Here is a 14,237-nt window from a genome sequence, read left to right as displayed (position 1 = left end):
AACAACACTGAGCGGAAACAAAAGTATGTAAATGGTACGCACCCATCAGAACGAGTTAATTTATATCTCCCTCTTGCGCGCGCGGTTATGAATGGTTAATTTGAATTAGATAAATGCTCAATTCCCGTGAACTGATATCCAGTCACCAAAAAAATCGTTTTTAAATGATCAGTAGCTCTTACCCCCTGAGATGCAAATGCAGTCGGTTTTCATTTAGTGGAAAAAAAAAACAGGGTTGTCAATGGGAGGGCAGACAAAGTTTTAAAATAGTTCTGGTTGCATATCGATCTGGATGACTGCTCTTTCTTTCTTCAAACGTTCCAAACCGAATTACGCATGTAACCGTATCGATGATGGTTTTGCCATTGTTTGACATGTTACATCAGTGCAAACAAATTTCGATTGTCAAAAGCAAGAATGCTACGTAACTTTTGATACTTCCATGACTGTTTTCAACCACTGGTGGGATAGGAAAGTAACTGATACGAACTTGTTTCTCTATCATACACCACTTTCATAACTGGCTGCCGGATCAATATTCTTTTCTCTAAATTCAATTTAGCCCTTCTGGCCTCGCTTGAGATAATGTTTCTTTTGAATTTTGTACTGGAGATCTAGGCCAGAAGGGCTAATTTAAATTTAAACAAAAGAATATTAATCCGGCAGCCATTTATGAAAGTGGTCTATTCAATAGCCTTTCTACAGCTTCAAGATGTTCTTTTTCTCGTCATAGTATGTTTTGCGTTTATCATGTTCCTGTAAAATATGTTTCGCGTTTTCCATGTGATCGTTGTCATGGTAAACTGGGTGACAATAGATTTCTGCCCTCAACTAAATATGATAAAACTCAAGTCTATTGTTAAACGTAGATTGTTTGCACGTAACGTAGTTGCCTATTTACCTGATGATGAAATGTTCTTGTGCAACAATATCGAAAAGTTGAGTTCTTGGAAAAATGATTTTTTGAAAAATTTAATAAATTCATTAGCTTGTTGAGGACGTTAAACACGAAGGCGCGCTATAAAAAGAGCCTTAGGTCCCACTGGACCATTTGTCAATCAACCGTCGTGTGATGTAGAACTCTCAGAGTCAAGTCAGCTTGAGCTATAGCTACTCCAAAGCAGTGAACAGCGGGCGCATTCCTTAAAATTGTTTTATGTCTTCATCACAATACAAGAATTTTTGAGATTTGTATTTCCTTTCTCCAAGGGAAACTGTCTTTATTTGTGGCGGTAAATTTGAAATCGAAGTAGGTGGTTCGCACGTAACCTCATGCCACCATGCTGGTAGAAGTAAACAATAGATATCTCGTGAAGGTGTAGTCTGATCGTCCGGGTGAGTGTAGTCCTGAGAAGGACTGTTGTTGGTGGTAGTGACTGACGTTTCGACAACCTGTGCGGAAGTCATCATCAGAGTCAAGTGAATGATTGTTGTCAGTAGAATGTTCTTATTCCAGTTCGTGTTAAATGATTGGTTGGTTTTGCCGTGATGTTACTGGCTGTAAGACTGCCAAACCATTTACTGCAATAGATATCTCATTAGCTCCTTTTGTTCCTCTACCAGCATTTGAATTTGACCCACACACGTCAACGGTGAGTGACAAATGAGCCTAGGTCTTCCCAGGGAAGACTTCTTTATATAGCGCACCTTCGTGTTTAAGGCCACCACTGCACAATAAATTGATGGAAAATATTTTTGCGTGCAGATAATTATATTCATTGTACATTGTCACTGTACATTGTCATTGATATTATATAGAATGCCTCCAAAATAATCAGCTTAGGCGGCATAAGATGAGAACAATTAGGAGTGACCATCATATATTAAACAGTCAAGAGATAAATAAGATATCACTTAGTCCTTTTGATGATAAGAGATATATATTAGATGATGGCATTACTAGTTATGCATATGGGCACAAAAATATCTTAGAAAAGTTCCCATAGATCATGTAGATGTCTAAAATAATTGACTGGAATCATATCTCAAATAAACTATCAATAGAGGAAATATCTGAACTAAAAGCTTATTATTACGCTTATCATAGAAAATGTTGGGCTTATAAACAAGCTTTTAAACACTTTAAACGATTAAAAATCATTGGCAATTCGGCGGCTTTGATATTAGCATCTGGAGGTTTTGCTGTAGTGATTGATAATAGTCCAATTGTAGACAAATATTTACAATTTCGCATTAACTGATATATGGATAATGAACAAGTAGTCAATGAGAAAGCCGATATATTGATAAGGAGAGCTGATAATCTCAATAACAGAATGCAAAATCCTTATTTTATTTTATACTTATTTGGTAAATTATTTCAATTTTTTCCTGGGTAGGGCAAGACATTGCTATCATATGAAAAAAATTTGATTCTTATGTCTAAAACAAATGAATTGTATCAGAGACAAGATAGACAGACTCGCAAAGGATATAAGTGACTTATCAATACAAGAAAACTCTTTAAGATTAAATACAGAACATCCTGAGACTGCAGAAAAGCTATTGAACGATAGAGAAGCGATGCTGGAATTCCACTTATTAGAAAGAGGTGTAAATCCATCTACCAATAGAAAGATATCAATCGGTGGTCCAACATATAACATGATAAGCAGATTCAAAGGTTACGAAAGTTACTTAAGAGTTGCTTCTTCTCCTCTTGTAAAAGAAATTTTGGAAGAGTATAATAAGCGAAGGAAGATAAAACTAAAAGAGATAGAAGAAAAGAAATAAGAATTGACATATCTTCAATTACAATGAATATATAAAGTTCATATATTTTGAACTGCGGTATTATAGATACGTATGATGCACGATCCTCGCAGTAGAGAGCGCTATTTATGCAATAGCGAAAATCAGACCTGAAAAAAATCAGGCCTGTACGGGATTCGAATCACTGACCTCTGCGATACTAGTGCAGCGCTCTACCAATTGAGCTAACAAACCAACTGGGAGCAGGCCATTAAGTTGATTCGTAATAAACCCGTGATGATAAATCAGATACAATGAATATATGAAGTTCATATATTTTGAACTGCGGTGTTAAATACGTATGATGCACGATCCTTCGTAGCAGATAGCGCTATTTATGCAATAGCGAAAATCAGACCTGAAAAAAATCAGGCCTGTACGGGATTCGAACCACTGACCTCGAACCACTGACCTTTTTTTCAGGTCTGATTTTCGTTATTGCATAAATAGCGCTATCTACTACGAAGGATCGTGCATCATACTTAATTATCATAGTTATTATCTTTATAGCCATCTGTATATATAACCTATTGCGTAATTAGCTATCTTTATTTTACGACTTGTATATATAATACGTACTCCTTTTATTCATATTTTGACTTGACAATGACGTTATAGTAACGTCGAAAGTCGTGCAAAGTGATTCTATTAATGCAAAACTTTTTATTTAAGTGACGCCTTTTCAGTCTTTCTTTTTGCTTTCTCCAACCATATATTTATATCGTTTTTGTATTTAAATATCATTGTTATGTACTATTTAATAAACTCGCTGCAGTGTTTAATCGGGTTTAAAAACACGAAGCGTAGCCGAGTGTTTTTAGACCCGATAAAACACGTGCTGCGAGTTTTTTAAATAGCTTCAAAGACCCGTGCCTCTCTAGGGATTTTTCCAAACGTTATATGAATGCATTAAATAGCTTCAAAAACCCGTGCCTCTCTAGGGATTTTTCTAAACGTGATTTGAATGCATTAAAAGTTAATTACATACAGAAGGGAAAAGTGCTTCAGTTGTTCGGCTGCTGTTAAAGTTCAGAAAGGTTTTCCTTGAAATGCCGCCCAAACGTGTGTTTCGAGAACCAAAAAATGCGAAGGATGAGAAAGATTACTTGGATAGTTGTGTTCCAAGGGCTACTCGGTATGCCACAAAGTGGGCTCACAAAATTTTTTTTGGCGAGTGGCAAAGTTCAAGAAGAAATAAAGACGCCAACTTGGACGAAATAGGATTTAGAGTTGAAGTTGAGAGTATTCAAAACTGCACAATTAATTTTGTGAACAATGGGAAATTGTAAAAGAACGAATTTCTGTTCTAACAAGAATTTATCAGGAAAATAAACTTTGTTGTTTACTGCGGTTAATGTTTTTGTATGCTGCCTTTCGGGGAATAATTTGGTATTATAATTAACGTGATCTTTCTATAAAGATATCTAGTGATCTTTATATAAAGATCACAGCAATCATATTTTCATTAATAATCAGTGATGATTTCGTTGTTTATGACTTGTACCCCGATTTCCCCCGAGACCGAAATCAAAACCCTTCTCCGGGCTTTTCAGAATGATCATTCTATACCGGCTATAAAGGTTCATACACGTGATCGATTTGCCTCGTGTGATAGGCTAATTAGCTCATGAATTATTAATGAGTTTTTTAACATCGTTTATTGTCACCTGTATTTATAACCTATTGAGTAATTAGTTTTATTTGTTTCACGGCTTGTATGTAGTACTTTTTCGTACCTTTTGAGCCGTCCTATTGTACTATTCTACAATTGATTGGGAATTTTAGTACAATTCTCGCCTTTCAAGTCAACGCTGGTTCCTTAACATTTTCAGTGGATTCGACAATTTTTTCATTTCTTTTTATTGTGATAATTTTTCGCGTAGTAATTACTGTGTTTGTTTATATGTGTCATCACGCCCTATATAAATCTATTTAAGGAATTTGTAAGTCACTGTATTACAACTGATGAAGGTCTCGGACCAAAACGTATTTTATTAAACTTCCTTAGACTTTTTATTTGAGTATATGTCTTTCTTAGCTCGAAGTTGTCCGTCTTCATGTACTACAATATTTTTCCTACTATTTATCGAGGTTTGGACTGTGAATCCCTTTAGATCCTTCCGGCGTGTCGTCACTGTTGGCTCGAGGCCTTTTAACTTGTTATCAGTTATATATATATGTCTTTCTTAGCTCGAAGTTGTCCGTCCTCGTGTACTGCAATATATATAGTAAGTGTAAAACGATGAAACATGAAGCAAACTTCTAACTGTTCCAGCTTTAATGTGGCGACGTTTCGGCCTTCGGCCTTCTTCAGGTGGAACGTATTTACATAAAAACTAAAAACTAAAAATCCATATATAGATATAGAAGCTCATCACCTTAGTTGTGATTTGAGCACTCTCACATGGCAACGTGTCTGCACTTGGTCCCACAAGTGTAGCGCCCAGGCAATGGTTTATTCCAGAGCTTGGCCCAGTGCCTGGGTCCGTGGCCGGGGGCGCCTGAAAAACAAAAACAAAAAAAACTGATGAGACCCACATAGGTCGAAACAGTGTGCACTGTCTGCAGTTAGATATATATATATATATATATGGATTTTTAGTTTTTATATATATATATATATATATATAGATGTATATTTATAAACAAAAAATATAGGAATAAACGCCCACACAAAGGAATGGAGGTTTGAAATATATAAATATACAAAAATGATTTTAAAAAACCCGGCCAGATAAAAATTTTAGGGAAAGTTACATCACAATGTTCCAAAATTTAACAACACGAAGAAAATACGAAGCTTGGAAATTGCTGGTCTTACAGGCTGGGGCATTGAAATGGCAGTCAACAGACTGACTGCGTTGCCTTCATAAATGTTGTTAAATTTTACATAATTACCGAACGTCAATGTCAATATGATTTCTCTCTCGTAAGCAAGAGGAAGCACATTGAAAGCAAGCAATCTCTCCTCTATACGACGTCTGGCGAGACTTAAAACGTAAAATACAACTCGTTGCTTGCCCCTGAACTTGTTCTATTTTGATTTTGAATGATTTCTGAGCAGAAGACCAGACTTTGGTAGCATCAACAAAGGCGCGTTTTCAATTACAAGCTCATATAGAGGTAAAAACATTAGTAAACTTCGCACTTAAGAGTTATTTTTTGGAGATGAGTGGGTTGGGTTGGGAGACCCTGTGTAACTGATGTTTTCATATTTGTAAAAAAAAAAAAAGAGCATTAAATTTTACCACTAACATTCTAATACTTTACATTAAAAGAGAGTAAACTGTGTACTAAGTTTACTAAAGGTAGTAGTTTGGTTATACTGACATGTAAAGATGTGGCTGGAATGGAAAAATACCGTTTAACGTGGAAAGGTAGACCATGGATAGTTTCTTGCACCAAAGAGATGAATATCCAATATGGCAGACGAAGGAGAAAGTAAATACAACGTACTGACCTTCGTAGAATGAGTAAATCGCGAAGCAAATAAACCTTTTTCTGTGAGTCAGAATTCAGTCTCCCTTTTAGTGTTATCTGATTACTACGAGCAACACACCCTGACGAATCTGGTTGGTGCGAGCAGAGTTAATAGAGGAAACTGGTCATGAAAGCCGGCGAACTTCAAACGATAAGAACAATAGGAGCCCTCTGAGGTTGAAAGTACAAGTCACGTGATCGCGAAGGTGCACACATTCAAAACAAGATGGCGGATGGAGTAGACGATCTCTTGCTATGGGGAGACAATTTCGAAGTTATTTTAGACATTTTAGAAGGTGATGAAACAGTCAAACAGCAGTTTGTAGCAACAGTTAACAATGTAAGTTCCAATTGTGCTAATTTACATGTCTAATTTCTTGCTACCGACCCAAAACGTTCGCTCGGTTATATATTTGTGGCATGGCAAGTTACTCGAGTCACCCGAAAAAAATTTTACACCCAAAAATTTTACTTAGATATGCATGTCCTACCTGCGATGACTGATCAGTGTTTCTGTAGAAGCTAAGAATATGTTTAACACTGAATGTCTCGTTTAATATAAGAAGTACTTGTTGGAAACAGCTCTGAGTTCAGAGTATCACATCGAATTTTAGCTGGTTGTAGCAATATGTTGAACGAATCGTAATTTTTCTTTGTTTTTTTGTGGGTCCAGCAACATGAAATTACCTACAAAGACTGTGGGAAAAAGTATAAAACCAAAGGAGGTTATGAACGACACAGAAGTTTGAAACACAGCAGTCTTCACAAAGGATCTATTCTAGCCTGCGTAGCCTGCCTCTTTTAAGGGAGAGGGGGGTGGTGGGGAGGGTTTAGGGGTTTGGGGCAGAAAAAGAGCCTGCTTTCAGCCTATTCAAATTTTCATAACGCCCACTTTAGCGATGAAATTACCCTAGCCAATCAGCGATCATCGGAAGTGGAGGGAGTCGTCAATTTCACGTGTGAAAGTTTGGCGCGTAGCGAGAGCACCAGCGCACTAAATTACAGCGCTTAAATTGCTATGTCTCTGTCGTTTACGCCGACGAAATGCGCCAGAAAAGCTGTGCCAAATGTCAACGATATTTGCAGGTTTTGCATAACCAACTTGAAGATAAACAATCGCTCTTTTGAAAACTTGTTTAAGCCTTGGAAGCGACAGGATAAATATCGTGTTAAGCTTGCTGAAGTTTTACGAAGCCAAGGGACACCTGTAAGTAAATCATCACAACATTCAGAGCATGTTTGTGCTCCTTGTGCAAGAAAAATAAGAAACGGTGCAGACATTCTTACATGGCTTCGAAAAGCTGCAGAAACTGAAGTGGTTCATTATTCTGATCGCGATCGAAAGAAGCGCGTATTATCAACGAAAATAGATAGATAGATTGATCACTTTATTTCTATCAGTCATCACCGCAGAGATTCCACGAGATCACTACGCATGCGCATAACTAGTCATTCTGCTACGCTTACGCTCCGCCATTACATGTGCGACTGGTCAAGCGAATCGAAATCAAAGAATATCTTCACCATCCTACCTCCTTTACAGACAATCTATAAACCTCTACGTAAGGCGCTGCCTTACAAGGATAATTTGGTTGTTTTGCGAGGCAAAACTGTATTTAAAGCGTTTTATCGCTGTCTACCAATATGAATTCAGAGGGATCAACGCTGAGCGCGTTTGACATAATTGTAGAGGAAAATTGTCCCACGGCGCCGCCGGGGAAACAAGGGAGTGATGCTCCAACAGGCAAAACTCCCAATGCTGGTACAAGGAGAGAAAAACAACCAGCCTTAAAGGTCTCTAAGGTCAAAAAGGCTTCAAAGTCAGCAGAGACCATAACATCAAACACGATGATCAACGAGGAATCATCCAAAACGTCAAAAGGATTTGACGAACTCAGCCACAAAATTGACCAACTCACGGCAGTTGTAGGTAATTTTGCTCCCGTTATTGCCGAACTAAAGGCGGCTTATGATGCCGGCTTAAATGAGGACTCGCCTGACGATAGCGAGGACGATAATGGAGTCGTGGGGGAACCCCCGGCAAAAATGAGTAGGTCAAGCTCAGACAATGATAAACCCGTCGCGGACGGTTTAGTTGATGTACTTGTTCAGGAAGTCACTGAAGATGAACAAACTGGCAAAGCATTAAACGAGAAAATTGCACAAGTTCTTGATAATATCTTAGCTTCAGGACTGAGCGAGCACGTGTTGACGAAACGCAAAGAGGATATAAAACGGCCCGAAAATTGCAAACTGCTGCGGGTCACAAAGGTCAACACTGAAATATGGGATATTGCCCAGAAAACCACACGTAGTATGGATGCTAGAATCCAGAAATTGCAAGAAACCCTGATTAAGGGTCTAACTCCACTTGCCTACCTAACAGGGAAGGTAGGTGAGACAGTGGAAAACCAGGCTCCACTGCCAGCCCCAGAAGAGATATGGGAAAGTCTTACAAGGTCTGTGTTGCTGATTGCCGCTGCCAATCATGACCTCAATATGTGTCGTCGAGATCTTTTCAAGGTTGATTTGGATACAAACTACAAAACTATATGCAGTAGCAAAGAACCTGTCGGTTCAGAATTGCTTGGCGACGATTTGACAGAGCGACTGAAAACTGTCAAAGAGAGCAAAAAGGCAGCTCAACAACTCACAAAACAAAAGTATGGAGAGTCTTCTTCTAAAAGCACAAGTAACTCCAGGAGGAATTTTTTATCGCATCGCAGGGGGCGTGCCAATCAAGGACGCTCCCACAAAAGGGGACAATACAGCTACCCCCACAACTACTATCAAAAAGAAGTCAAAAGCTATCAGTCGACAAAGGCGACCAAACCACAGAAACAAAAATAGATGTGTCAAATGTGAGTATGACAGGGATTGAGGGAAATGGTGTGCCTCATTCCTCTGAAAATTTGACTGCAGCAGGGGACCCAGCCACCAAAGTGGCAGGTCGAATCCAAAATTTTTTCCAAAAATGGAGAGAGCTCACTCAGGACTCCTCCATATTATCTGCTATCTCTGGATACAAAATAGAATTTTTAGTACAACCTGTGCAGTTTTCTGTACCGGGGCCAATCAGATTTTCAGCTGAGGAAAGCTCGAATATTGATTTACAACTTACTCAGTTCCTTGACAAGGGAATCATAAAAGAAAGTCATCATGAACATGGACAGGTTATCTCAAATATATTTTTAAGGCCAAAGAAAGATGGTACATACCGTATGATTTTAAACCTCAAAGAATTAAACAAGTTTGTGGTTTTTCACCATTTTAAGATGGATTCAATTCACACCTGCACCCAATTAATGAGACCAGGGTGCTACATGGCCTCAATAGACCTACGAGATGCATACTTCTCTATACCAGTCCATAGGGAACACCAAAAATATTTAAAATTCTGTTGGAACAACACATTGTACCAATTTACCTGTTTGGCCCAGGGCCTTTCGTCTGCCCCACGCCTTTTTACAAAAATTATGAAACCAGTTTTTGCTGCACTCAGGAGAATGGGGCACATCTCGAGTGGATACCTTGATGACTCATTTCTAGTTGGATACACATTTGATGAATGCCAACGTAATGTAAATGACACCCTTACCCTGCTTGAAGATTTGGGTTTTTTGCCACATAAAGAAAAATCTGTGACATCACCTACCCAAACAATTCACCACCTGGGTTTCATACTTAACTCCAGGGACATGACTATATCCATTTCAGATGAGAAATATCAAAAACTCAAAGGGGTAGCTCATGGGATATTGGAACAAGCCATGCCCACCATAAGGGAGGTTGCACAGCTTATTGGCATGATGGTCTCCTCCTTGCCAGGAGTTGATTATGGTGAATTGTACTTCCGCCAGATAGAAATAGAAAAGGCTGCTGCCTTGAAGTCTACTCATGGTGATTTTGACTCGCCCATGCAATTCTCCGGGAGAGCAAAATCTGATATTTTGTGGTGGATATCTAATGCCTTCATATCAAAAAGAAAAATTGATAGGGGGAAAATCTCACAAACCCTATATACCGATGCATCTACCCGAGGTTGGGGTGCAAGCCTGGATGGCAATACTACTGGGGGAAGGTGGTCAGCCTCAGAATCCCACTATCACATAAACTACCTTGAACTCAAGGCAGTCTACCTTGGACTTCAAGCTCTATGTAAAAATCTAAACCAGTCTCATATCAAAGTGTTGACCGACAACACGACTGCTGTGGCTTATATCCGTAACATGGGAGGCTCCCATTCCCTGCCATGCAATCAAATGGCAAGGGAAATATGGGAGTGGTGTATCCCACGGGGAGTCTGGATTACAGTAAGTCACATCCCGGGGAAGGATAACATTGTAGCCGACAGGGCGTCCAGGATTTTTGATGACTCAACTGAATGGAAACTAGATTCAAATATTTTCAGAGAGGTCACAAGAATTCTGGGACAGCCAAACATAGACATGTTTGCCTCAAGACTGAATTGTCAGATTACCCCCTACGTTTCATGGTTCTCTGACCCAAATGCACTTGCTGTTGATGCATTTACAATTGAGTGGAGTAATTATTTTGTATATGCTTTTCCTCCTTTTAGTGTCTTGCCACACACTGCAGAAGATCGAGAGGGAAAAGTCACTTGCAATCTTAATTGCCCCAAATTGGCCATCCCAACCCTGGTACCCCAAGCTCCTGCGTCTGTTGATCAAGAGACCCATTCTACTGCCTCCACAGAAGACCAATGTCCACTTGCCCTTCAAGAGGGACAAACCTCATCCTCTTGGGGTGAAGCTCAAACTGATGGCCTGTCTTTTGTCAGGAGATCCCTTGCAAACAAAGGCTTTTCAGCAGCAGTACAGGCAACGATCTGTAACTCCTGGAGATCAAATACACAGAAACAATACAACACATACTTGGCAAAATGGGAACTGTTTACAGGTAAACGGGGTGTGGATCCCCTTTCTCCACCTGTAGGCATAGTCTTAGACTTTTTACAGGAACTTTATGACAGCGGCCTAGGATACAGCTGCATCAATACTGCAAGGAGTGCATTGTCTACTTTCCTAATCCTGGAAAACAATGTTACTATTGGAGCACACCCTCTTGTTCAGCGTTTCATTAGAGGGGTTTTCCAGGCTCGACCTGCACTGCCCAGGTATACGTCCATGTGGGACACTTCAATTGTTCTTCGATATCTTCAAACACTTCATCCACTAACGGATCTTAGTTTGAAAAACCTTACATACAAATTGATCATGATGTGTGCACTCGTAACAGGTCAACGCTGTCAGACAATCCATCTAATGAGCCTTAAGAATATGCATATGGATGAGGACAAATCTTATTTATTTTACATTGACCAACTCGTAAAACAATCTGCACCAGGTAGGGAACAGCCTGTACTCACCATACCCAGATTCACCTCAGATGAGAAATTGTGTGTGGCCTCAACGCTTGAGGAATACCTGAGTAGGACACAAGACCTACGGGATGGGGAAAATCAGTTGTTTATCAGTGTTATACGGCCATATAAGAAAGTGTCAAAAGAGACCATATCCAGATGGATTAAAGAAGTTATGGCACTCTCAGGCGTAGACACTACAATGTTTACACCACATAGCACACGAGCAGCTTCTACCAGCAAAGTGTTCAACAAGGTCCCCTTACAAACAATAATGAAATCTGCTAGCTGGAGGAGTGTCTGTGTGTTCAACAAGTTTTATAACAAACCAATAGCAAGGTCAAGCGAAAATAGTTTTGGACGTGCTCTTCTGTCTGCAGTGTGAACATTTGTATATTTTTTACTGTCAGAACCCATTATGTTGTTATCCTCTAATCCATATAGCGATTAGACTCACTCATTTTCAACTGGAGAGCTATCTTGTGAAATGTTAACATTTGTTCTGTTATGCAGTTACTTTGTCACAAGTCAGAGTTGGAACTCTAGTTATTTTTATGGGGGATGCATGTTTATCTCACCACTACCCCCACATTATGCAATCAGTTTTTGGATGTTATGTTGGTATTATACTCAGCTTAAATTCAGTGCTTGATTAAAGCAAACTTGATATTCTCCAGGGATGTCTCCCTTGTAGAATTGTGGATAATCAGAGTGACCACATGACTTTAAAGTCTCGTGGAATCTCTGCGGTGATGACTGATAGAATTATAAAATTAAACGAGACTTACCTGGAAGTTGAAGTTTGATTGGGATTCTATCAGTCATCACAGAGCAGAGATTACACGCCCACCCTTCATGGTACCTGAATCCTCCCTGCACAGTGGAGTGCACCTTTGTCATTGTTGCATATAGACCCTCATGTGGCCACTCATAGTACCCTTTTAAAAATGACTAGTTATGCGCATGCGTAGTGATCTCGTGTAATCTCTGCTCTGTGATGACTGATAGAATCCCAATCAAACTTCAACTTCCAGGTAAGTCTCGTTTAATTTTATAATTATAAACGGTAAATTCAACTCAGTCGTATACAAGCAATATATCTACAAATGTAAAACTTAAAACTATATAATCATTATAAAATATATACAAAGATTAAAAGCCTAATCTAAAGGAACTGAACTAACTTCTTATTAATAATAATAATAATACTATAATCATTAATGAGGATGCCAACGTCACAAAAGTGGTTTACAGGAGGGTCCTCTTAAGTTAAATACTAATACAACGATAAATTACAAATAGCAACAAATAACTAAAGCAAAATCTAAGAACTAATTAAAAATACTAATCACAAAGTATTAACTAAAAGTAATACTAGCAAAGTCAATTAAAATTCAAAATTAAATTTAGACAGGCCACGTTTGAAGGAAGGCAGTGAGTTTGCATTTCTTAGTGAGATGTCTAAACCATTCCATATATCTGCGCTAAAGTTAACTGACGACCAATGACCCCATCTTCTTGTGGCACTGGATTTTCGAACGTCATTTCTCGATCTTGTGTTGTAACCATGAAAGTCACGATTAAATGTGACAGGAATAATATTACATGAATGGTTGTTAATTAATTTATACATAAAGATGGCATGGTGTTCCTTTCTACGACGCGGTAATGGTTTCCAGCCAAGTCTCTTTAGGGCCTCAGTTGCGGAGAAATAAACAGGTAAGTCTAAAATGAGGCGAGCAGCCTTATTCTGCAACACTTGCAGCTCAGACACTAAGGACGCATTTCCGCGATCTCCCCAAATGATATCCCCATAGTCAAAAATAGGTAAAATGAAACTATTGAAAAACATAATTCTAGTATTGAGGGGGAGGCAAGATTTAATACGCCTTAAAAGACCTAATTTTCTACTGACCTTACTACGAATTTAATCAATGTGGTCGGTCCAGGAGAAGCGGTTATTAATCACAATGCCTAGATAAGTAAAAGAATCTACGTTATCAAGAAGGGTCTCATCAGCCGAAATAAGTAGGGATTCAACTTTATTCAAGCGGGAACTACTACCGATAAGCAAAAATTTGGATTTTTGAACATTCAGAGTCAGTTGGTTTGCCCGAAGCCACCCACATATACGTTTTAAGTCGGCGTTAATCTTACTTTGTAAGTCTACAGTAGATTTGGAAGCGAGATATAAAACAGTGTCATCTGCATATAAAGTAACCTGACAGAATTGCAAAACATCAGGTGGATCATTCGTGTAAATTATAAATAAAAGCGGGCCCAATGTAGAGCCTTGAGCAACGCCAATCGATACAGCAGCAGCTTTGGAACAAGCATAGTCACAGCTAGTCATTTATGTTCTGTTTGTTTGTTTGTTTGCTTTGCCAACATCATCAACACCGTAAGTCAAGTTGAGAGCTTCTGGAGCAGTATTGAATTATTGACAGTGTCAAACGGTTTGGCGAGGTCTAAAAAAACAGCACCGATCAGGCAACCATTGTCCATGGAGTAAAGGATTTGATCAGAAAGCTGAGTGGCGGCAGTAATAGTAGATGACTTCAATCCAAATCCAAACTGGTCGGGTGAAATTAAATTATTCTCAGTAAGATGTGCATAAAACTGA

General features: G+C 38.9%; 2 protein-coding genes across 2 annotated transcripts; both read left to right on the top strand.

Annotated features, from left to right (window-relative positions):
- Positions 1-7,630: 7,630 nt before the first annotated feature.
- On the top strand, positions 7,631-9,081 carry LOC148731998 (uncharacterized). Its single transcript, XM_088757367.1, has one exon. The coding sequence runs from the start codon at positions 7,876-7,878 to the stop codon at positions 9,079-9,081; it is 1,206 nt and encodes a 401-aa protein (XP_088613493.1). The 5' UTR covers positions 7,631-7,875.
- Positions 9,082-9,098: 17 nt separating this feature from the next.
- LOC148731997 (uncharacterized) lies at positions 9,099-11,999 on the top strand. Its single transcript, XM_088756486.1, has one exon. It carries the CDS (start codon positions 9,099-9,101, stop codon positions 11,997-11,999), a length of 2,901 nt encoding a protein of 966 aa, XP_088612612.1.
- Positions 12,000-14,237: the final 2,238 nt, after the last annotated feature.

This window comes from Stylophora pistillata, chromosome 4 (genome assembly GCF_964205215.1).
Source record: "Stylophora pistillata chromosome 4, jaStyPist1.2, whole genome shotgun sequence".
NCBI classification, from domain to species: Eukaryota; Metazoa; Cnidaria; class Anthozoa; order Scleractinia; family Pocilloporidae; genus Stylophora; species Stylophora pistillata.
This window is presented reverse-complemented; position numbering and strand designations above follow the sequence as displayed.